The sequence below is a fragment of the Cupressus sempervirens genome, chromosome 6, assembly GCF_028749045.1.
Source record: "Cupressus sempervirens isolate cs-2001-9-10 chromosome 6, ASM2874904v1, whole genome shotgun sequence".
Taxonomy (NCBI): Eukaryota; Viridiplantae; Streptophyta; class Pinopsida; order Cupressales; family Cupressaceae; genus Cupressus; species Cupressus sempervirens.
Window position 1 is genome coordinate 342111982 of NC_143123.1, and position 22715 is coordinate 342134696.

General features: G+C 35.7%; 1 protein-coding gene across 2 annotated transcripts in view; it reads right to left on the reverse strand.

Moving 5' to 3' along the window:
* Positions 1 to 1872: 1872 nt before the first annotated feature.
* Positions 1873 to 22715, reverse strand: part of LOC149552534 (uncharacterized) — a 54414-nt gene continuing 33571 nt past the window's right edge. The window contains exons 2-5 of one of the 2 annotated variants that reach the window (XR_016352948.1): positions 3009 to 3123; positions 2695 to 2776; positions 2427 to 2541; positions 1873 to 2282 (exon numbers count right to left, since the gene is read on the reverse strand). Coding sequence is in view for 1 of the 2 variants with exons in the window: in XM_089788117.1 (XP_089644243.1) it covers positions 2220 to 2282; positions 2427 to 2478; positions 2695 to 2776; positions 3009 to 3123 (312 nt within the window). In the remaining variant the exon portion in view is untranslated. The remainder of the gene's footprint in view (positions 2283 to 2426; positions 2542 to 2694; positions 2777 to 3008; positions 3124 to 22715) is intronic. The other variant, XM_089788117.1, reaches the window with a different exon arrangement.

A 22715-nucleotide genomic window follows, 5' to 3' on the forward strand; every position in this document is an offset into this window, starting at 1 on the left:
AAAAATCTTTGAAGACAAACCACAAATTTACGAAAATACCTAATGTTTTTTATTCCAATGGAAAAACTTCTAAAACAAAAGAGGTTCGCCAAATTTTATGAAATCTCATCGCCCTGCTCTGACACCATGTTATGGTGAATTGGTGCTATTGTAGTTGTGTTAAAGAAAGGAGATGAAAACTCCTTGTATTAATTTACAAAGACAATATATCTAAAAAAAACAATCGTGAACTAAAGATGGAAATAAAAACTACCTAATAAACTAAAAACTAATTAAGATGGCCATGTTGGGTGCTTCTGCCTCCCCTGGCCTCCTCTCTTCTTATTCTGGGGATTGGCTTGGTGAGGCAGCAAGGGTGGAGGATGGATGGGTTGCAGTAAAAAGAAAGAAGTCTAAGCCCTCTCTTCCTCCACTAGATATGTTTCTCAAGTCAGGCAAGGGAGTCTCTAAATCAAAGGGCAAATCGTGAGCTCCCTTGTTGTGCCTAGGTTTAGAAGATGGAGCCCATTGTTGGATTCTTTGGCTCCTTTTTGTTGGTGATAGGTTTTGTCACCATGGTCACCTCTTTTCCTAGAGGGTAACCGAATCCATCTTTGGTTCTGTGCTTATTGAAAATCCTAAGCTTTGTACAGGGTTTCAAGCACCCTTCAAAACATGTTTTCCTTAATCAAAAACTAAGATGGCCATTAAAGTAACATTACAATACTCTAATAATAACTATTAATGGTGCATGTATCAAATTTTTGACACAAGCACTAAGGAAAAATCAAAAAAATATCCCCACAAATATATTACTTAAGTAGCATGTGCATCTTACACAGAGCTACAAAACTATGGTACTATAGAGAGATGAATCTTGTTCACTACTACATAACCATTGGATGATAAATACTTGATACTTTTAGCATTTCCAAAAAATTCAATCCCTAATATTGTAGAGGTGATTAAATCATTAGGTGATATTTACATGCCCTTGAAATTTATTGCTTTATTTTCTCAATTCCAGTCTCACAAACCTGCTATAATCATGGTGTAGTTATAATTGTTTTTTATATTCAACAGCAAAACAAGGGTGTCGGCCCTTCCAAAGAGGAACAAAAAAGGCCATTTACATGAAGGTCAAGAGCAGACCATTAAAAACTAGGAAAAGAAAAACTGCTAACTCACATCAAGAGTGGGTAGACAACTCACCACAACGTAGGGAAGAGAATGAGAATCTGAAGAAAAATATCTCCTACATTGGCGGACAATCATCCAGGTAATACTATTACTAGGATCCCTGCCAAAATGGGGACCTGCTCTTCACAACATTATCAGACCCGGGGAAAAAATTCCCAAAAGTGTGCCCAATGAGAATAGGTGAAGAAGCACCACAACCAGCAAGCCCCAAGTCAACTGAAACCCTCGCACTAGAAGTAGCACAGGTGCAAACAACTGAGACAGGCACACCTTCAAAACATGGGCACAGAAACCTCAGAACCAACCACCCCAAAAGCAAGATCAGGTGGAACCATTGAGGCAATAGCAGTAGATATTGGGACCATTGAGGCACCAGTGGCAGTGGCAAAAGTACTGGCAATTTATAGTTACAATTGTAGCTTTATAAATTACTTCATGTTTACAAATTGTTGTGAAAATGATGGAAAAAAAACTTCATATCAAAGATAATTGGATTGATTGGTTTTAAATTAAAATGCATTTAAACTTTATATACTCATTATTTTTGTCTAATACCCATCTATAGGAACTGTAATTGTTATGGCTTATATACCTTCTGACAAAGTAGAGGTGGAATAGAGATTTAAATTCTAAACGCCATCTGAGATTGACTACGGGTATTTTACAGATGTAAACAAATTCTTATGCAGGCCATAAAATATAATATTTTCTTCTTTATATTATAATTTTTAGGGTAGGTGACAGGCAGGGGGGTTTGAGGAGAGGGGAATTCATTTTCTCACTTGCAGTGATCAGTCACAAGTGTTCAAGACATAAATGGATTTACATTATCTGGTCCATATATTCTCATATAAAGACTGAAACTGTGATGTAAATCTGGAAAAATATTTTACACACGTGAATAGTTAAAAACATCCACAAACAACTTAGATTTCTCAGAAGTACTTTTTCAAAGTTATAAACAAAGAGCTAACATAACATATATTACATAGAATAGGTCGTCAGCAGGAACTTCATTAGGGATGCTTACAAGAATACTGTCAAAACCTTTCAGCTAGCACAGGAAATCGCTCCAACAATGATGTTACTGCTTTAATAGCAACCTGTCAAAAGTATTAAGGATGAGTTGGAACTTAAACTAAAAGATTGGAACACAGAATCAATATGTACACTTTCAAGTTGTTCAGTTTTTCTTTATTGGTTTTTAAATGCTGCAGCAAAAATAATGTATACAGATCTATATGTACCAGTGCCAGATCACCAGGCTTTGTAGCAGGCTCGACACTATCTCTTCCATAACTGCAAATACAAAAGTTGCTTGAGAAATGCTATGCGACTTTTAACTCCTCTTAAATAGCACCTCTGCTAGAAAGACAAAAGCTCCAACAGGTAATGTTCACAAGAAATTTTGGAAGGTGGATTTAAATTGACTAGCAAATTATAAAATGCCATTTAAATCTAAGGATTTGTCAACATTCAACTGCAAGAACAAAACTAGAAACAGGCTACACTCACATTATCTTCCGTTTTCCTTCGAATATTTCACAACGATAAAAACTGCATCCCTTGCTGAATGGAAAAGTTTTTCCTCTCCACTCTGAGGCCAATCAGTAAGTAATAAAATATGCTATAAATTAAAGCAGAAGTATATCAGCTTCACCAAGTTTCAACTTTAATTAGTCATCTAACTTTTTTTATTTTATGAGGGAAAACAAAAAAGAGAATGGAGGTAAATATTTAAGAAACCAAAACACAAATACATCTCCTAGGAAAATCGGTGTGATTCTTGGAGTTCCTTAAACATTTTACAATTACTTCTTATTTCCTACCAAGGTGCCATGTTACTCCAACAGCAGATGCATCCTGACTGGTGATATCATCAATCACAAATTGCAAGTCTGTACTCACAGCATCAGTGAACCTCTTAAAAAAGTCGAGAATGTCCTGCACTAGTGTTAAACATCTCATCACAAAGAAGGCTCTTGCATTCCCAAATCAAGAATAGATGAAAAAATAAGCAGAGAAGGACTAAAGAACTAACTATGAGTAATGTAGCACAAATGTAATGCTTATAAACCACAGATCCTTCAAGGGAACTACTAAGCCTTTCAATGCTCTTAAATTATTGAATAAAATGCAACCAAGGAATTAGTAAAAATCAACAGTTTCTTGGATAGACAGTCCAGATATGATGCTTTACAAATCACACAGAACTGCACTGACTGTTAGAGAAGATATAAAAGAAAAACAATAATTAATAAAAAAGTTTTAAATGATGCAATTGTAAGGATTCTGTTCCAATGTATTATTATAAAGGCGGCCTGCTCAACAAATCTCCTCATAAATTAATCAATAACAGATTTATATATCCTCACATTGTCAAGGAGCATACATGGAGATAAAGGACGTGGAAATTTTATATCTAAAATCTCATGAACAGAAATGCCCAATTTTTAACTCCTATCAAATCCTCTGGTTAGAGATGACCTCGAAACCTGAAACTCACATCCCAAATTTTAAATGATGCAATTGTAAGCATTCTGTTGCAATGTATTATTACAAAGGCAGCCTGCTCAACAAATCTCCTCATAAATTAATCAATAACAGATTTATATATCCTCACATTGTCAAGGAGCATACGTGGAGATAAAGGACTTGTGGACAATTTATATCTAAAATCTCATGAACAGAAATGCCCAATTTTTAACTCCTACCAAATCCTCTAGTTAGAGATGACCTTCTCAAAACCCAAAACTCGCATCCCAAATAAAGAGTTCCACATGCAAACAAGAATTATGTGTGACCCAGTTCATAATATGGGAGTTCTTACTAATATCACCACAAAATTTTGTTGGGAACAAGCACAATTCTTAGCAGCTTGTGTCCTGAAACACTCCCAATGTGAACTAATACAAATCTGGCGCAGCCAGGTTCCATGTTTTATTTATGAAATCCTTAATTAACTTATCATTAAATGTGTCATGAAAAGAAATTAAAAAGACAGAGATGGTTGAAATTTATTTCCATGTATAATGAAATTTTTGCCTTTGAGATGCATACAAAGCAAGCTTAGGAATAAAAAACCAAGAAGAACAGCACATGAGAAGGTTCTGCCAATCAGACTTCTAGATGACAAACTTCTCCAACCAGAATGCAATACACACACCAAGCAAGGACAACCAAACTCTTCTCAGGCATTAAATCAAACAGTTACCCTTAACTTTAGGCATTATTGCTGTGGAACATGATTCAGTCTCCTCTAAAATGAAGAACCTGGATGCAATTGACTATCGGTTCTTTCTCAATCCTTCTAAACTCTTTATCCTTCATGATATCAAAGTTTGTCCTAGATTGCTCTTGTGGACAAAAAATCACAGAATTGTTTTTGCCATATGTCTGATTGATGGGTTGATGATTGATTTAACATTTTGTCTTTCTTCTTCAACTAACCACTAGCTCCAATTTGGATGTTGCACATCTGAACCAGCAATCTTTTCACTTGGTTGACCTTCATGGAAAATGTGCGAATCAAAAAAAATTGAAGATCAGAAACATCTACTATATCCAGCAATTTTATCTCATATGCATTTGTTAAAAATTGTTTCATTTCCTTGGCCCAATCGTTTTCCACTTCTTGTAGGTCCTTTTTGAAAAACACTTTCTCCTTAAATGAGCAAGAACCAAGCCACTAACTTAAAATCCCAATTCTTTTTCTTTCAAATCAGAATGCTCTTTCTATCTGGGGCTGTTTTGCTTGAGTTGTTTCTGCACTTGCTCTTGCACTCCATTCATCTATTCTGTGAATTCGTCTACTTCACACTATGCATGTTCATGTCCACCATGCAACTCAGTTACACCTCTTTCAACATACCCATACATAATCTGAAAAATATGCCTTCTTATGCTCCTACTAACCAAATTGTTAGGGGCGAATTTAGCTTGTGCTAGGACAAAATCCCAGTTAGCTTCTTTGCCAACTAGAAGACATAACAAGAAATTTTGAAGGCTTCTAGTTACCACTTCTGTCAGGCCATTATAGTAGGAATGGTGTAAGGTCCCCTTCTATGGAGAATATCCACTGAATTGCAATATATTTAAAAAGGGAACATTTGAAATCGAAAATAACTATGGATGATTGTAACTTTCTTAAGTTTCTGTTATAGAGTCTGATTTGTATGCATATGAAGATGTTGATCTGTCTCAAGATCTGATGGTGGCTCCCAAATGATGTCCTCAAGACTATACCATAATTTGTGTATATTCTCTCCTATATTTGAAATACTAAAAACTTTTGTCTAATTGCTCTTTTTGATTAATCTCCTTATAACTATGCATACAAAGATGAAGATTCTCCTTTGTTGATGGTGAATTTCTTCTTTGCCTAATTTCCCCTTTAGAACATTATGCAATTATCTCCAACTAATCAACTTGTCTTCTCAATTGAGTCATTTTGGGTTCTCTTTATTGATTATGTCCATCTAATTTCACTATCTATGATATTATCTCTATTGGCAGGTGAATTGATTGGTATGGACTTTTGTCACTGAATCTTGTGAGATTCCTATGTGTTGGTTAACAGATTGTCTTCCTCAAATGTTTCCCTATGTTTCACTCTTGATGTTAAAATAACAAAGAACAAGTGCTCCCAATAGTTGGAAAGCCTCGGCTATGTCGTTGCAAGATTCCCTCTCAATTGTAAGGTACAGCTCCCTTATGTTGTATAATTTGCAATGAATTTGTTTCAATCCCTATTTAGCAAGGGTGTGCTCTTAACCCAAGAGCACAAGAGGGAATAACCAAACCTTCCATATCTATAAAAAGTTCAGGCATAAAATTGGTCTGCAACTGAATTATATCCCACCCACAACTGTGAATGAGTTAAGCCTTAAACTCCTTTTTTTACTTTCACATGCAACTACAGTGCTTCTACACACATGGTTCACATAACATAATTGATTGATTACTAAAGATGCAACAAAGCAATGAAAGAAAAAGTAACTGAAATGCAGCAATACTCAGATTACCTATTAGTCTTCAGATATAAAGAAAGCTTCTACTTTGCCAAAATCTGACACCATCCAATTCAACTAGCACCCCATTCATCACATGCAAAACAAAATGATAACTAAACTAATGAACAACAAATTCTGATAGAAATCCTCAAGACTAACTCAGTTGTCTCAACAACATGGGGAGAATTCACACCACAGAACTTGTCGATCCTTTCCATTCCATTTCAAAATGATACATATAGGCCCTTTACCTTCCGGTCGTTATGAAATTACATTTGTCAAGAAGCAAAAAGAGAGAGGGGAGGAGAGAGAGACACATATAGTTCTAGCAAAGCAATGATTACAAATGTCAAGAAGCGGAAGCGTAAGTGCCAACGTTCCCTTCACTGGCTCCCTTTGGCGTTTTATTGGCTAGATTGATGGGCTTTCATGGCTGCCAAGATAACTACTAGACCGTCGCCAACGGGGACTAGCACATTGTCTGAAGACTCTGAACATATCATCCATCATTCATGGTCTTTTGCTAATTTTTTTAGCACGCCGGACCATGCTTGCATTTTCTCTGAAGCTTTAGCCAACATTCCATCCAAGGCAATTAACATGTGAAGTTCGGAAACTTGGAAATTGGAGGGAAGGACTACCTCATCGATGTAGTCTTCATACGAGGTCTTCATATGTTAAATATCCACAACCTCTCTACTCTTGCTTACATGAGACTGTATGCAAACTGCTAAGATATTTGTAGGCTATTTCTTCTTCCTTCTTCACAATTTCATACACATTCCTCAAATGCTTCTCAACCCTAAGGGTGTTTTCCCTCTTGAATTCGAGCGACTGCATCATGTGCTCTTGACCTGTTTTCAATATCCCCAAATTGACGGCATTTTCGACCTTGAAACTTATGACCTCTTGTAGTAATGATGTGCATTCCTTGTATTTATTGGCATCCGTTTTCAATGCCTCAAGGTCAGTAAAGATAACCTCTCCCAGCGTCAAAGCTTCTTTACAAAGACCGTCAAGCTTCTCGATTATTGGCAATCCCCTTATCTTTGTGTCCTCAATCCATCCTCATCCAATCTATCCAAAGTGTCTCTCCTCTTGTAATCTAGCGATCAAGGCCTTACTTTCCTCTATCAATGGATCGAAGGACCTAGAAGTAGAAGGCTTTCCTTGCAAGATCGCGAGTTGCATGAGTAATTGCCTCATGTACTCAGAGAGCTCCTTGTTGGATGTCTTTACGTAGGTTTTGGATAGCTTCAATTCTCCCAACTTCTCTTCCACCTGTTGATTGGTGAATTTCCACATTCCCACCATAGTGTCCTGTCGAGGAGGACCCATATCATGTGTTTGAATATAACATTTGTGGGAGCAAGGGATGCTAGTTCTCCCTCCCCTTGGACTTAGACTATCTCCATAACAATATGCCCTATAGTATCATCTCTCCCTAAAGCTGCCAGGGTGCAAGCCTTCTAGGCTTTTTGAGTTGGGAAGGTGGATTGGTCGCCTGAGTGATTAGATCCTTGGAGGGGGCACTCTCTTCTACCCTTCTCTTCTTCTTTTCTAGGGTATTCTCAATCCATGATTCAGCAACCAGGACATTGAGTGAAGACAAGAGGGAGTCCACATCGAAAAGCTTCCTCGCTATGGAGGGAATGTTTTTGCTTCGAAGAGAAAGGGAAAAAATCACTTTTAGCAATAGAAGTTCCAACATTAGGGCCTTACCTTGGCCTTCTTGGCTTTGAGAGGTCTCTTGTTGTCGTGAGTCTCCATCGAGCCCCTCATAAGGTTGGTTCCCATCGGGTCCATCGAGGTTCATTACCTCCACACTTGCACCTTTCTCTTTCTCAACATCCTGCTCCTCTTCTCCTGCATATTTGTCTTTCTTTGCTTCCTTTGTTGCTCTGATGTTCGGATCAAGACCACCTCCGCAAGTAGACTGAATGGAGATGTGTTTCTCTGGAGGTTGGTCCCCTTTGCTAGTAGTTTATGTGGGGCCTGTTGAGATACAGGTAATGGAAGAAAAACTAGGAGCAATAACAAGGGAAGCCTATGTGGGCTTGGAGGCCAAGGGTGGGGCACTAGTTCTCTTATGCCCTGCTTTCGTCCATTCTACCCATTTATCTGTTCTTTTAATGATGACGACCATCAACTCATACAGAAGTTCCCACATATTTTTTCTAAGTACCTTAACTATGCACTCTAAATTAAATGCGCTATGGATTTATGTATGTTTTAGTTACAATGTTTGCTTTGTCTTGCAAAGTCCATCAAGGAAGACGAAACACAAGGGGGAGGATATGTTACATCCCAAATGTTCCCCTAAATTAAAATAATCTCATAGCCGTTGAGAATTGAAGTAAAGTCAATTGATCGTTAAAGTTGTTGAAATATTTGATCATCTGAAATGGAATTTTGCTTGTTCGTTATTATTTCATATGACATGTTAGTTAATCGTTATTCTTGAATTTCATATGACATGTTAGTTAATCGTTATGCTTGAAATTGAATATGAATACTATGGAAATCAAAAATGATTGTGATATTTTGATATTTTGAAATCATGGAAATATGTTATTACTCTAGGACCTTTCCTTTTTGCAGGAGCACGAAGAATGGGGGGAAGTATTGCCAAAACAAGAGTTAGGAATGGGGCACCAAATCCACTGACGGACCATTAGGTATGGAATCTAACTACCTTGACTAAGGATAGATAGCTTGGCAAGCAAGAGTAAACCTTGGACTACCATGACCTAACTAGTTATCATATAGCATTAAATAATTAAGGAAAAATCTCTAAGCATTAACAAAATTTGTTCCCTTTATAAGTTGAGAACCTTTTGTTGTGTAAAGCATGTTTTAATATAACGACACCATGAAACCTATATATACTCATACATGGACGTACATAAATATGTATATTTGCATAAGTCAATTAAAATGTTTACGCTTATTTTGAACGTAAACATAAAATAATATGTTTAGGTTTCAGGCATATATGCGTACATTACTACATACACATATGAGTATAGGTAACTATGACGATGTCTTTATATTAAAACATTAAGAGGGTGAAGCTATTATTATTCTTTCATCTTGGCTATGGATTAATATTATTTCATGTGTGGCCACCTTTCATAATTCATATTCCATGGGGCCTTATAATTGTTAAATGGTTCCTTATAATTTATTATACTTTTGAACCAATGGCTTTGTTGAACACCTTGCCACCTCAAACTTCTAGCGTAATTGGGCATGCATTTGATAAGCCTTTACATTCTATGCTCACCACTCACAATGGGTTTATTATTACCTCTCCAATTTCCATCTACAGTTCGATTTCTACACTCTACTTCTTGTCGTGATTCATTTGTTCTTCCATAGCTTCTACTCTTATTCCAAAGCTAGTGTATATTCAAATTCCATCGATTGCTCTAAGTGAGCCGATTTATTGGCTAGACTACCAATGTTCATCTACAGGATGAAGCCTTGCAATTGCACAGGAGTGCCACAACCATATCCAGCCTTGATTAATTACATACAGTGCTCATGTCAAACTTTACAATTTTCAGGTCATGATTTATACTCTGTTTATATTTGTGCTTTTTAGAATTCAAGCAATAGATTTATCTGATTGGCCTATCAAAAGAAGGCATCGATATCTTTCATTAATCCAATGTTTGGAATGATTCACAACCTGTGCATATATTCTTTTGGTTTTCCCCTGTATCAATATAAGAATGTACCATCATGCTGATGGAAAGGATATGTCAATGAAGACAATTCCAAGTATGATTGTGCATTTTTAATTAATCTCTGCCAAAGAGTGTCAGTTCATAAAGAGGTATTGTTATACCTCTAAGATGAGTGCATCACCTGTATGATGTTGGAACAATCTGAAAAGAATTATATGTTTCATCTGTAATGCCATAGGCCAAATTGGGCATAATGAGATGGTGGTGTTTATATTCAATAACCAATTTTCACTTATGGAATTACCCAGGAATTCATCCATGAGGAGCAGCATGGTCAAGATGAAGGGTGAGAATGGAAATACTCTTGCATGAAAAAGTAAACATAAATCAGTAAAAATAATTATATTTAAATAACTAGGTCAGCTCATGGTAGTCCTTGTATAATTCTTGTTGTCAAGTCGAGCGGTGGGAGATCGGGCTTATATATATTGCCCATCTAAATCCTTGGCTAAGGTAGGTTAGTGGCATGATTGTCGTTGTGATCACTAGAGGTCAAAGTGCTAGCAGTTAGAAGATAGGTTGATGGAAGATTTTCACAGCCTTGTTAGCTGACTAGCCGACACTTAACACCAAGATGCTTAGTGGCAGGACAATGGTGTCCCAAGTCTAATCCCATGGGTAGGGAGGGTATTTCTTGGTAGAGAGATTGTGTAGGTATATTGAATCCACAGTTGGGAGGTTAAGCCCATGGCAATGCTTGTCTTCTCTTCTAGATGCCAAGGCTTGCACAACATAGGGACATTATCTACAGTTTCTTAGGTACTTACGTCATGTTCTTGCATTTCATTTGATATAAGTAGATATGTAATTAAATTCTGTTATTTCTTTACATTAGATATCAGGATTTTGTTACACTAAATAATCATAAGTTGGAAACAAAATAGATGTGGTAGTTTTAACTTTATTTCATGTGAGCCTAAATTAGAAATGTTATTTTAATTTTCAGTTTATGAGTTGTAAGTTATAGTTAAACTCGTAATTCCCCCTCTTGTGAATGTGTAGAGTAACTGTTATAACTGTCACTCCTTTCATTCGGTTAAGATTGTAAATGTATTACATTTAGTAATGGATTAATTGGCTGCTGGAAATTAGCATGTTAGAAGCCATAATGAACGAATTAATTCAGATCATAATAGTCCTCAAAAGGAAGATGTTCCAAATTCCTATTGCTGAGCACGAACCTCAATGTGAGATAACAAGGATGGAAGAGGAAAAGGATGAGGATTTGCAACAATGGGATGCAATCTTTTTTTTAAATGGCTGATTTTTCAAATCAAGAAGATAAGATGGCAACGATACTTATAAGACAACTTGATTATATCCTTGAGAAGATGGGAATATCAAGGAATCAAATTTGTATCCCCTCAAAGAAAAACAAATAATGGTGAACAACAAAAATGGAGAGAAGAAAGAAGAGAACTTAATCAAGAGGGGGCAACTTAAACACCTAAGTATAATCCTCCTCATAAGAAAAATTTAGACACACTCTTTGCCACTAGCCATGCGAATCCTTTATTTTATCATGGGGATAATAGGAATGAAAGAGCCAATCAAAATGAGAGTTTTGGAAGATATCATGATAACAACCAACACACTGGAAATTCAGGACAGCGAAATGGAGGTATTCCACACAATGTGGGCTATTCTCATTATAAAAACTTAAGGCAGCCTTATGGTGGGAATATAACCAATAGTGGCATGTGGAATATTAATCACAATAACCTAGGCTATGAAATGCAAAATCAAGGGGTAAGAAATCATATCATAAGACAACCCGTGGTTATCAAAAGATATAGACAATTGGATTTCAATGGGATAAGAGGATGCCCAAATTCAATTTCTAATGAGTTAAGAACCGCTAGTCCGAAGTTCGCCAATTATGGAACTGCATCTGCAGAACAGCATGTCATCAATCTAAAAAGTATCATTGAAGAAATGGAAGAAGATCATGAAGATGTCTTCATGAAACTTTTTTGTGCAATTCTTAACACAAGATGTGGTTGAGTGGTATAGGAATCTTCCCAATATATCTATAACTGGATGGTGTGATTTCTTCGAGCAATTTATAGAGCAGTTTGGGGATCATAACAATACATCATTTGCTTCACATGAACTAACAAGTATTAAAAAGAATATGAACGAATCAGTTTCAGAATTCAACAAAAGGTTCAGTAACGTATCAAACATAATCCTAAGATAGGTAAGGCCGGTTGATCTTTTCCTAATTGATTTTTATCTCTAAGCCTTTGATAGCAAGAGTCACTACGAGATAAGATCTCATAGACCTAGTTCTCTACAGCAAGCTTTCAAGATAGTCATGACAATAGATAACGATAGAAAGGCAGCTGGCAAGGTAAGCAAAAGGGATGATGTGCAGTTGTATGGCCCTAGAGCCCCAAAAAAAGGATGAACTAAAGGAAATCATGGATATGATGAAAGATTTGAAAATGAGGCAAAACAATAATGAAAGACCACCATTCCAGAGAAATGATACACCGAGATTACAAGATATGCCCTATCACACAAATTGGAAAGATAGGAAACCAAAAAGGCTTAGTTATGTTAAGGATACTCTTGATCCTTTAAAAGGGGTCAACATGATTGAAGATGGGTCATGGTGTAAAGTTTGTAGATTACCTCATGCATTTGATCATTGCGTTCTTGCCCAGTCTATTTTAGAAGAAGAAAAATCAAGAGATGGAAGATCAACATACTATAACTGCTTTGTCTTCTGAGCCTATATAGGGTAGAGATGATGAAGATTATTCAGATGAACAACATATCTCGGATTCTTACTAAAGGAGGATGGATCAGCAACATCATGTACAACAAGTGTTTTCAGATGAAGATGAGATACCTACTTTAAGAAGGCTGACCAACGAAGAAAAGAGAGCCTATACTATTGCAGTCATTGAGTAGGCTAAACACACATATCAACAAAGGAACAAGATTACAGAAGCAAATCAGGGCAATCCTACTGGTATATTTGCCAAAATTCCATAGCAAGATTAGTAACCAAATTCAAGGCAAATAGGTAGACACATTTCAGCCTCCCAAGTTAACCAAGCCATTAATCAAGTAGAACTCAGGTAAGCAAGTTTCCAATTGTCACTCTTTTAGGAGTCATGCATTATCTCAAGTTTAGTTTTTTGTCCCGCTAATGGAAATAATGAAATTGCTTGATTATAAGGAGACTATGAAGACTCTGTCTAGTATAGAAAATTTGATTGATGAAAATGATAAAAGGTATAACAAGGAACCTCTTACTGTATATTTAGGGACCACATTAAATAAAGATCCAAATCAAGTTGATCCCTTTTATTTAACTTCATTGATTAACAATAAATTAGTTAAGAATTGCATGATCGATTCTAGAGCAACGGTAAATATTATGTCTTCTAATGTAATAAAAGAAATTGGTTTAAAAGTTGATACACCCTATGGAAACTGTTATCCAATGGATAATAGATCAGTTCCTGTTGTTGGTATTAAGTTATCTAGACAATGGTCAAATCTGGTTGGAGGACAGGTCCAACTTGACTTATCCTATGCCACTATACCAGATGGTGGGAAAGATGTTCAAATTGAAAGAGAACCAAGTGTTCAGTAACATGGATCATTTTCTACAAATGTACTAACATTGCCAATGAGATTGATGTCTTCCAAATGCAGATTTCAATACTCATAAATATGAGAGGAGACATGTCTCATGAAGAGACATGAGACATGTCTCTATAGTTAATCATCATTAGTTAATATACTATAAATAACCATATGTATTAACTCATCTTTAATAATATATGTAATATGTTATATATTATTATATAATAATATGTAATGTACATAATATATATAATATATATTATATTACATATATAATATATATTATGTTACATATATAATATATATAAGATATTTATCTTTACCATCAACAAGGTAACTCATGATAAAATCAATCCAACAGAAGCTACAACCTCAATACTCCCTATAGAACATATTATGCTCTCAAGAATAAAAAAAGATATCATCTCAGTATGATATTCAATTCACTATGAGACTAAATTTCTCACCTTTCATAACACACAATTGAAGCAATTTTCATAACTTTAAAAACACCACCTTAAGTGTGGTCTATATGGTGTCCGACAAGATCTGGCCCAAAAAAACCATAACAAGTTGTTTATCATGGTGTCCGGCAAAATCCAGCCCAAAGAGCCATTATAACAAGTCTACCATTTATAAGATCGCCACCTTACAATGGTTACCTTCTATCTATTCGTTATCATGATTTCCACCACTCTCGGACAATAATTTAATGAAGTCTGTCATGATAATAGGTCTACCATTTATAAGATCGTTACCTTACAATGGTTACCTTTTGTTTATATATGTCAATGAAAGATCGTCACCTTCCATTACATATCATAACAACATCATGTAGTAACTTACATGATATCCATCATGAACCACCATAGCTACTACTAGAGGGTGGAACAAGGATTTTCACCTCAGACTTCTCTTTCATAGAGGAGAGCACATTACAAGGAAGTTCATGTAGAATTTCCCCTTATAGAGAAGATATCATCCACAAAGGATTGCATCTCAAAATTTATCCTTCTAAACAATGATCCTTGGAAGTCAGGTCTTGTAGTTACTCCCTTTGAGACTTTCTTCACCCAAGGATGCCTCTTGGACTCTCTCTAAATCTGATATCAATCTTCTGACTTTCTGATGATAAGTAAATACTTCCTCATGATGCACTCAAAAGTAGGCCCATCAAAGTCATATAGTCATACATATGTATTTCTAGACTCCCTCTGAGTATTAATCTTCTAAGCTCCTCTGTTGTCTTTGAAAAAGTGTCATACTCCCTCTTAATATAGAAGGATACTCATAATCTCAATCATCAAAGATATTTTCTTCAAGAGACTCACGTTATGCAGTCTGATTACAACTTCTTTGATACTTATATGTACATTAACATCCTTGATACAAGTTGTTTCAATGAAGGTCCATATACATCAAATCAGAAAATGCCTCCAATGGAGAATGAAACATTGGTTAAGGTATCATTCAACCCCCACAATGTAGAATTCCCACATGCTTAATTTGAACTATCAAAATACTCTAGTTCAATAGCTTTGAAAAGAACACTTCCATTTATAGATGAATTATATTCCTATTCAGTCCTCTCGTAATGATCCTTGTGTTTCTACTCTAGTTCTATACCATGGTTATGGGACTCGGACTTACCTTTGACTCGGAAAGTCAAATCGGACTCGGACTTAGCCAAGGCTCGGCAAGGACTCAGCAAAACCGAAAAACCCATGAAATTCAAAGATTTTTAAGGATTTAACGATTTTTTCATGCATCATTTAGTCAACTAACATCAAATACACAATAATTGAGATAAATGGAAGCCACATAACACTCATACACAATTTTGCATAGACCATATAAGTATAACAGCGAATTTTTGAAGGAAAAAAACTGAATAACATAATATAAAGTTGACAGTTTACGATTTACGATTCAATACTTAATAAATTCCTGACATACCACAACATCATTTTCAAAATTCATATACATTGAAAAAAAACACCTTCCAGAAACTTCTATCTTTTTAAATTTAAAAAATTGGGGAGTCCTGGGGTTGGGACTTGGCAGAGTCCTTGGACTCAGCGAGTCCACATGGACTTTGCTAGGACTCGGCCGAGTCAGATTCCAGAGGCCATTTGCCTCGGAAAGGTTGCCTCTGCCTCGGACTCGTAGAGTCCTGGAACACTATTCTATATCCATCTTCCAACACATTAATCTTCTCCAATGACTGAAAATTTAAGCATCCTCACTTTTTGAATCAATATGACTGAGATCACCGAGAGTTGACTGAATCACATCCTCTAATTGCTCCCTCTTTCAGAGTTGCCTCTAATGAATTTTCAGCCCTCTAGATCTCAATCTCCCTCTTTCTGTAATAACATTCTTAGAGGAAAAGATCAAGCACATAGCTCTTATAGTTTATACAAAAAAACAATAAGAAAACAAATAAGAGAGAGACTTCATTGATTAGTTCAATAAAATACTCAAGACTAATAAATAATTCTACATAATATAAGATCATTCCAATGCAATATAGATAGATATCTAGTTCAAAGATACACTTTAATCTATATTCACTATCTTGTTACACATTAACTAATCCTCTTACATTTAATAATGTCAAATTATTTAATTTAAAGGATATTTCTACACACACACACACACACAAATATATATAAAGAACTTTTTATGATTAATGATTAAATATAGATTGGCAAAGAGGGTGAAGAAATCTTATTTGGCAAAGAGGTGGTTCAGCTCAAAACAAATAAGATACCTAAAGATTTGGTAGCATTAGAAAGGATTTTCTATGAGCAAGAAAGTTTGAAGCCTAGCAAACCCACTAAATTCAAAGTGATGTTAAGAAAATTAAGCTTGGAATTGAGCATACTCCTAAGGATGCTTTCATTGGTAAGAAGTTATCCTCTAAAATAAGGTCCACTCTAATTTCTTTGTTAAAAAAATATAGGCATGTCTTTGCTTAGAGTTGTGATGAATTGAAGGCCTATAGAGAGGATTTGTTTCGACATGAAACACCTTTAAAGCCTGATGCTAAACCCTTTAGGCAAAGACAAAGGCCTATTAATCCAACCTTAGCTCCTAAGATGAAGGAAGAGTTAGTTAAGCTGTAATGTCCCCTTATTGGGAGATTATAAAAGTTAAAGACATATTCATATAATATTAAAATTGACTTTGAGAGTGTGGATTCAAATTATAAAAGGTAAATTTAATATTATAAAGTGGGCTAAAAGTGACAAAGAGAGATAAGACGAAAAGCCAGGAAGGGAGTCAAAGAGTCACAGCTGTGAAGATAAAAGGAGAAGAGACTCATTCATTTGGCATGCTTGATTTATGATTCAGATTTCAGTTTCTCTCTTGCGAGAGTTATTCAAAAAGCTTTAGCTTTCAGCCAGTGTGAGGATGTAACCCCTCGTGCCGGTAGACAGTGGATGCAAACCCATTGTCCGTGGAGACATCACCTCAAGCGTCTCACATGTGCGTACAAGTTCTTCTCTTAGTGTTCCAATCTGATTGTAAAACTTAAGATTGGATTTTGAAGGTTGGTTATTGTATTGTTGTTGTATAATGCAATCACATGTTTTAAGGAATTTTATGAGTTTACTGGTTTTATACTGTTGTTTTCTAACGCGTTTTCATATGCTTGAATTCTTAATATTATTTTGAGAGAGAACGGGTTAAATATCTATTAACATCTATTGGAATATTTCCTATGGTTAATATTACTGGGTTTTTATAATGCAACTTCATATGTTTATGTTCTGAATGTTATCGTGAGGAAGAAATCGGGTCAATATCCATCTGGGATATTTCATAAGCTAAGAGATGTAGGAATTATTAAGCCTATTAGGCATTCAACTTGGGTGTCTAATCTCATCCCTGTTAGCAAGAAAAATGGTGACATTAGATTATGCTTTGATTTTAGAAACCTTAATGTGTCATCTCTAAAGGATAACTATGCATTACCCAATATGGTGATTTGTTGCAAAAGATAATTGGAAATGAGTTACTATCCATGATGGATGGTTTCTCGGGATACAACCAAGTCAAAGTCAAGGAGTCTAAGCAATATAACAAAGCATTCACTACTCCTAGGTGTACTTGTGTTTATGCCAGGATGCCTTTTGTTTTGACTAACACAAGGGCTACTTTTCAAAGAGCGATGGATGTAGCCTTTGAAGGGTTAATAGATTTTATCTTGGTTGTATATCAGGATGACCTTACTGCTTACTCCAAGAAAGCAAAGGACCATTGTGGACACTTAGAGAAAATCTTTATAAGAGCCCTCGAGTATGGAATATCTCTTAATCCCAAAAAGTGTCATTTTGGAGTTACATAAGGGAAACTTATATAACATTTTGTGTCTAAGGAAGGTGTTAGAATTGACCCAGAAAGAGTGGCTACAATTGATAATATTCAAATACCCAAGACAGTAAAAGCTATCCAGTCTTTCTTCAGCAAATCAATTTTGTGAGGAGGTGTCTCTAACTTTGAAGAAATCATTAAGCCAATTGCTAAGATCCTTAAAAAAGCGGCTAAGCTAACATGGAACAATGAAGCCATAGAGGCATTTGCAGCAATAAAGAAAGCCATCATGTCTAAGGAAGGTGTTAGGATTGACCCAGAAACAGTGGCTGCTATTGATAATATTCATATACCCAAGACAGTAAAAGCTATCCAGTCCTTCTTCGGTCAAATCAATTTTGTGAGAAGGTGTCTCTAATTTTGCAGAAATCATTAAGCTAATTGCTAAGATGCTGAAAAATGGGGGCTAAGCTAACACGGAAAATGAAGTCATAAAGGCATTTGCAACAATAAAGAAAGTCATCAAAGAGGCTCCAATTCTTAAATCTCCTAACTTCAAAAAACCATTTCAGATTTTTTATTTCGCATTTTACCATAACATAGCAGCAATTATGCTTCAGAAGAATCAAGAGGGCCATGAACAACCAATTGCTTTCTTCAGCAAGTGTTTGTAAGCAGTCGAACTAAATTATGATATTACTGAAAGACAAGCCTACACACTCATTAAGGCAATTAAATCGTTCAGGCCTTACCTAGTTAGAGAAAAAGTAGTCACATATGTACCTAAAGCGGCCATCAAAGACATCTTCAGACAATCAGAAACTAATGGAAGGTGCAGATGGGTAAATCAAATTCAGGAGTTTAACAGTGATATCCAAATCACAAATTTGGTAAGAGGACAGGGCCTAGCCAAACTCATGGCGAATGCAAATCTCAAGGCAGCGCAGTAAACCAGGTCAATCTTGAGCACACAAAAGTCAGTATTGAAAGGCGCCCCTAGTATTGTGATATAATTTTTTATTTAAGACATGAAATGTAATGATAACTTGAATGATAACCACAAGAGAACCATTAAGCTTCAAGCTGCAAAACATGTCTTAATTCAGGGTGACCTTTATTGGAGAAATAGAGATGGGGCTTTGCTTTTTTGCTTAGATACATATCAAGCTGAAACCAATCTTAAAGAGATGCACGAAGGAGTTTGCAGTGGTCACATCTCAGCCAAAACAATGGCACACAAAATTTTACATGCAGGATATTATTGGCCACAGCTCTTCAAAGATTGTCATTCTTATGTAAGAAAAAGTGAGGCTTGTCAAAAGTTCTTCAGAAAATTGAAGTATGATGGTGCCCTTCCCCTAAGAACTTTGCAAATGGAAGAACATTTTCAGATGTGGGGGATTGACTTTATAGGAGAAATAAACGGCAAGTCAAGTGGGGGACTTAGCTGGATCTTGGTAGCAATGAATTATTTTACTAAATGGGTAGAAGCTATACCTACTAGGACATCCACAAGCAAAGTTATGATTAAGTTTCTATGAAGATCAAGAGAGGGTAAACACAGTAAGTTTGAGGCCTTATGGTTAGGGCCAATCATCATTCTGGAAAAGGCAAGAGAGTACTCATATTTTCTGCAGGATATGGATAGAAACATGCAAGAGTTTCCTATCCATGGGCAATATTTAAAGCCATTTTTCTCATAAAGATACTCCGGATGTTTTCTTTTCACTTGTTCTTTTTCCTTTACATATTTTTATTTCATAAATCTAACATTACTAAATGAACTGATTGTTGGTTTTGTTTTGTCTTTGTGTAGGTCTGTTTCACCTAGAGAAAATTGGGAAGCTTGTCGTGCCCACAAGGAGCACATGTCCCCAACAAGAGCCACTGGTGGAGTCCTAATTTTGGCAAATTACGATCTCCATTTAAGCGTCATCTCTAATCCTCTTCCTATAACTTATATTTTTTATTTTGCATTTGGACAAGTTTTTGATATCTATTTTCCATATCCTTAGGTCTTATTTTCACATCAGATAAATCAGGGACTCAACATAAACCATTATTTCCCAATCATTAAATGACATTATTTTCTCCTTACGTTCAAACATTTTACTCTACTTAACATCTTTTTGTTTTTATTTTGTAGGCAATAATGTTGAAAATGAATATTATTACAGAGTGGCCTGATATCAGACATGTCATTAAGAACTTAAAGATTAATATCCGATCCTATAATTTACAAAATACAAGGGGTGTTGTGTGCATACTAGAAGCCTGTTATGCAATCACTGAAATTTTCCTGAATCACTAAAGGTTTGATTAATATTAATCAGTCTATGAATGAAGTTGTGCCCAGATGGGAAGTATTCCTCTTTCTATGCAATATTGTGTTCGGAGATGACTACTATTAGGCTTTAGCCATTCTAACATGCTATCCAAAATTTATAGCTTGGAAAGACATGCAAAGAAACCAGGAAAATATCATAGTATTGAAAGAGTGAATATAACAGGGCCACGCAAGTCAAGAAAATATTGGGAAGATAGCCTAGGCATTGTATGAGGATGTATCTGCAAGATGTAATCCACAGAAAATACTAACATATGTGATGCAAATGAAGATATTTCATCAGAAATATACATAAGCAAACCAGAGCACATCTTCAGCACGCAAAATCTGCAAAGAATCTCAAAATGAGCATTCATTGAGAAGTCTTTCATACTTGCAAGTGTCATCCAGCAAAAAATGATACTGAGCACTTCCATATAATAATCATGTTGCCAAGTGTCATGCAAGAGTAGCACAAGTGAGTTATGGTGGAGGAGGAGGAATAATAGTTACAATTCAATATTCAATCATCACCTTTTCTGAGTCCATAATCCTAAATGCATCTGCACATGCTAATTCTGAAGCCATTGGCAACTAAGATTCTTGATTATATTAAACAATCATACTACGGATATAATAAACTGATTAGTTTTCTATTTTGAAAAGTCACGTCAGTTGGATATAACCGAGTGACTCATTGGTGTCATATAAATATAAGATGCAAAAGATAAACAAGACGCCAATAATTTTGAAAAAACATATTTTAAAAACAAAATACATTTAATATATTGTTATCAGCAAATATTTTTATATAAACAAGCAAATTGGAGAAACAGGAGACATGGGATGATCTTCAAGGGAACAACTTTTTTTAACTGAAGCGTATATACTATCGTGGCATTATATACATAGGGTGTAGTATTTTTTATTATTTCATAGCATAGAATTATAATACAAAACAGGTCAATCCTTTGAAATTGCTAGGAACTGGCAGATTGTTATTGAAATATCAGAAACTGTAGATCTCTTGTGGCATTTGGAGTTCAAATATCTGGTTTATGGTGAAATATTTGTGTTTCCCTATTCTGGTTTGACTGATCTTCCCTCCATGGATGTTAAAATTCAGACATACTAACTTTAAATTGCATATACAATCAAGTTTTCTACATTCTGGAATTTGAAACAATTGATGATATATGTCACTGCACACCATCCTACAAAGTTGTATTTGAAAACCTGCATTGCTGTTGACTCTATTGCCTTAAGGAAAATAAGGCACTGATCTTTATAACCATAAGTATATACTCTTTGATTTACAGCTTGGAGTTACTGATTTATTTTTGGGTTTCCTTTTCAAAAAAGTATTCATTTAATGTTACAAACTATTAAATTCTGTTATATCCAGGCATTTATACCTTCGACAAAGACAATTACAAGTATTCATACATATTGTTTAAGTTGTCATACTAAAGGTCATCTGGATCTCTTCCCATTCGGAAGAAGTTTGTTGCACTTGCGATCAGATTATCTGCTATAAAACTCCTTGGACTTAAGAGATTGGTTCAGGAGTAGGCACACCCGCCTTGGCCTTGCAGAGCTAGAAGTGCAAAGGACTTGGATCAGATTGATTACTTCTGTCAAGTTGGCCATAACCAGTTGAAATCCCAGCATTGAGTTTGCAAGACTCATAGCATTTCAACCTGTGGTTTTGGGAAATACCACCTACTATGGATCCACTTGTACCTTCATTTCTTTTATGTATTATCTTAACCTATGTCTTTCAAATGATAGTGTTTCTTGATTATTGCTAAACTATGTCCTAGATAAAAGATTCATACTGAATGGTAGTAGCAAGTCCTGGATTGCCTCATCCCCTTTGATGAGAACTATAAACTTAGAGTCAAACCATTGGTGCACAATGTACTTCATCTCTCAGTCTATTATGTCATCCTCTTGTACCAAGTTCCACAAATCTCCCAACACAAATTTGAACATGAAAATGTGATCTTCTCCATCCCAACTACTAACAATCTGTCACTTGCTGGGTGCGCTCTACGCCTTTAGGATTGTTCTTCCAAAACATTTGCAAGAGTAACTCCTTTCCTTTCATTCCACTTCTTTTTGTGCTCCATTCATTCTACATTCGAACTATTGGCCTCCTTGTTTGCTCTTTAATATGGGACCGAACCATTGTCCTTTCATCGCACATCTTATGCAAGATGTAACTACTCCAAACTTAAAGACCAAAAACAATCTTTGTAAAATATTGACTAAATATAGCACTTCTCAAGAATGTTGACTCAAGCTCTATTGGTTTTCTCTTACATAATACTATGCAACCGTCGAGAGGGTCCTAGCAAATAGAACCAAAATGTTAGCGGTTATTTTTGGTTGCATGCTAAATTCCAAAGGCTAAGCAATTGGATTGTTAATGTACTAGCATCTTCTTCTGTCTCACTGATGCAATGAAGCCTAGTGGGATTGATCAATGGATGATCAACTGGTCCAAAAACCCTCTTCACA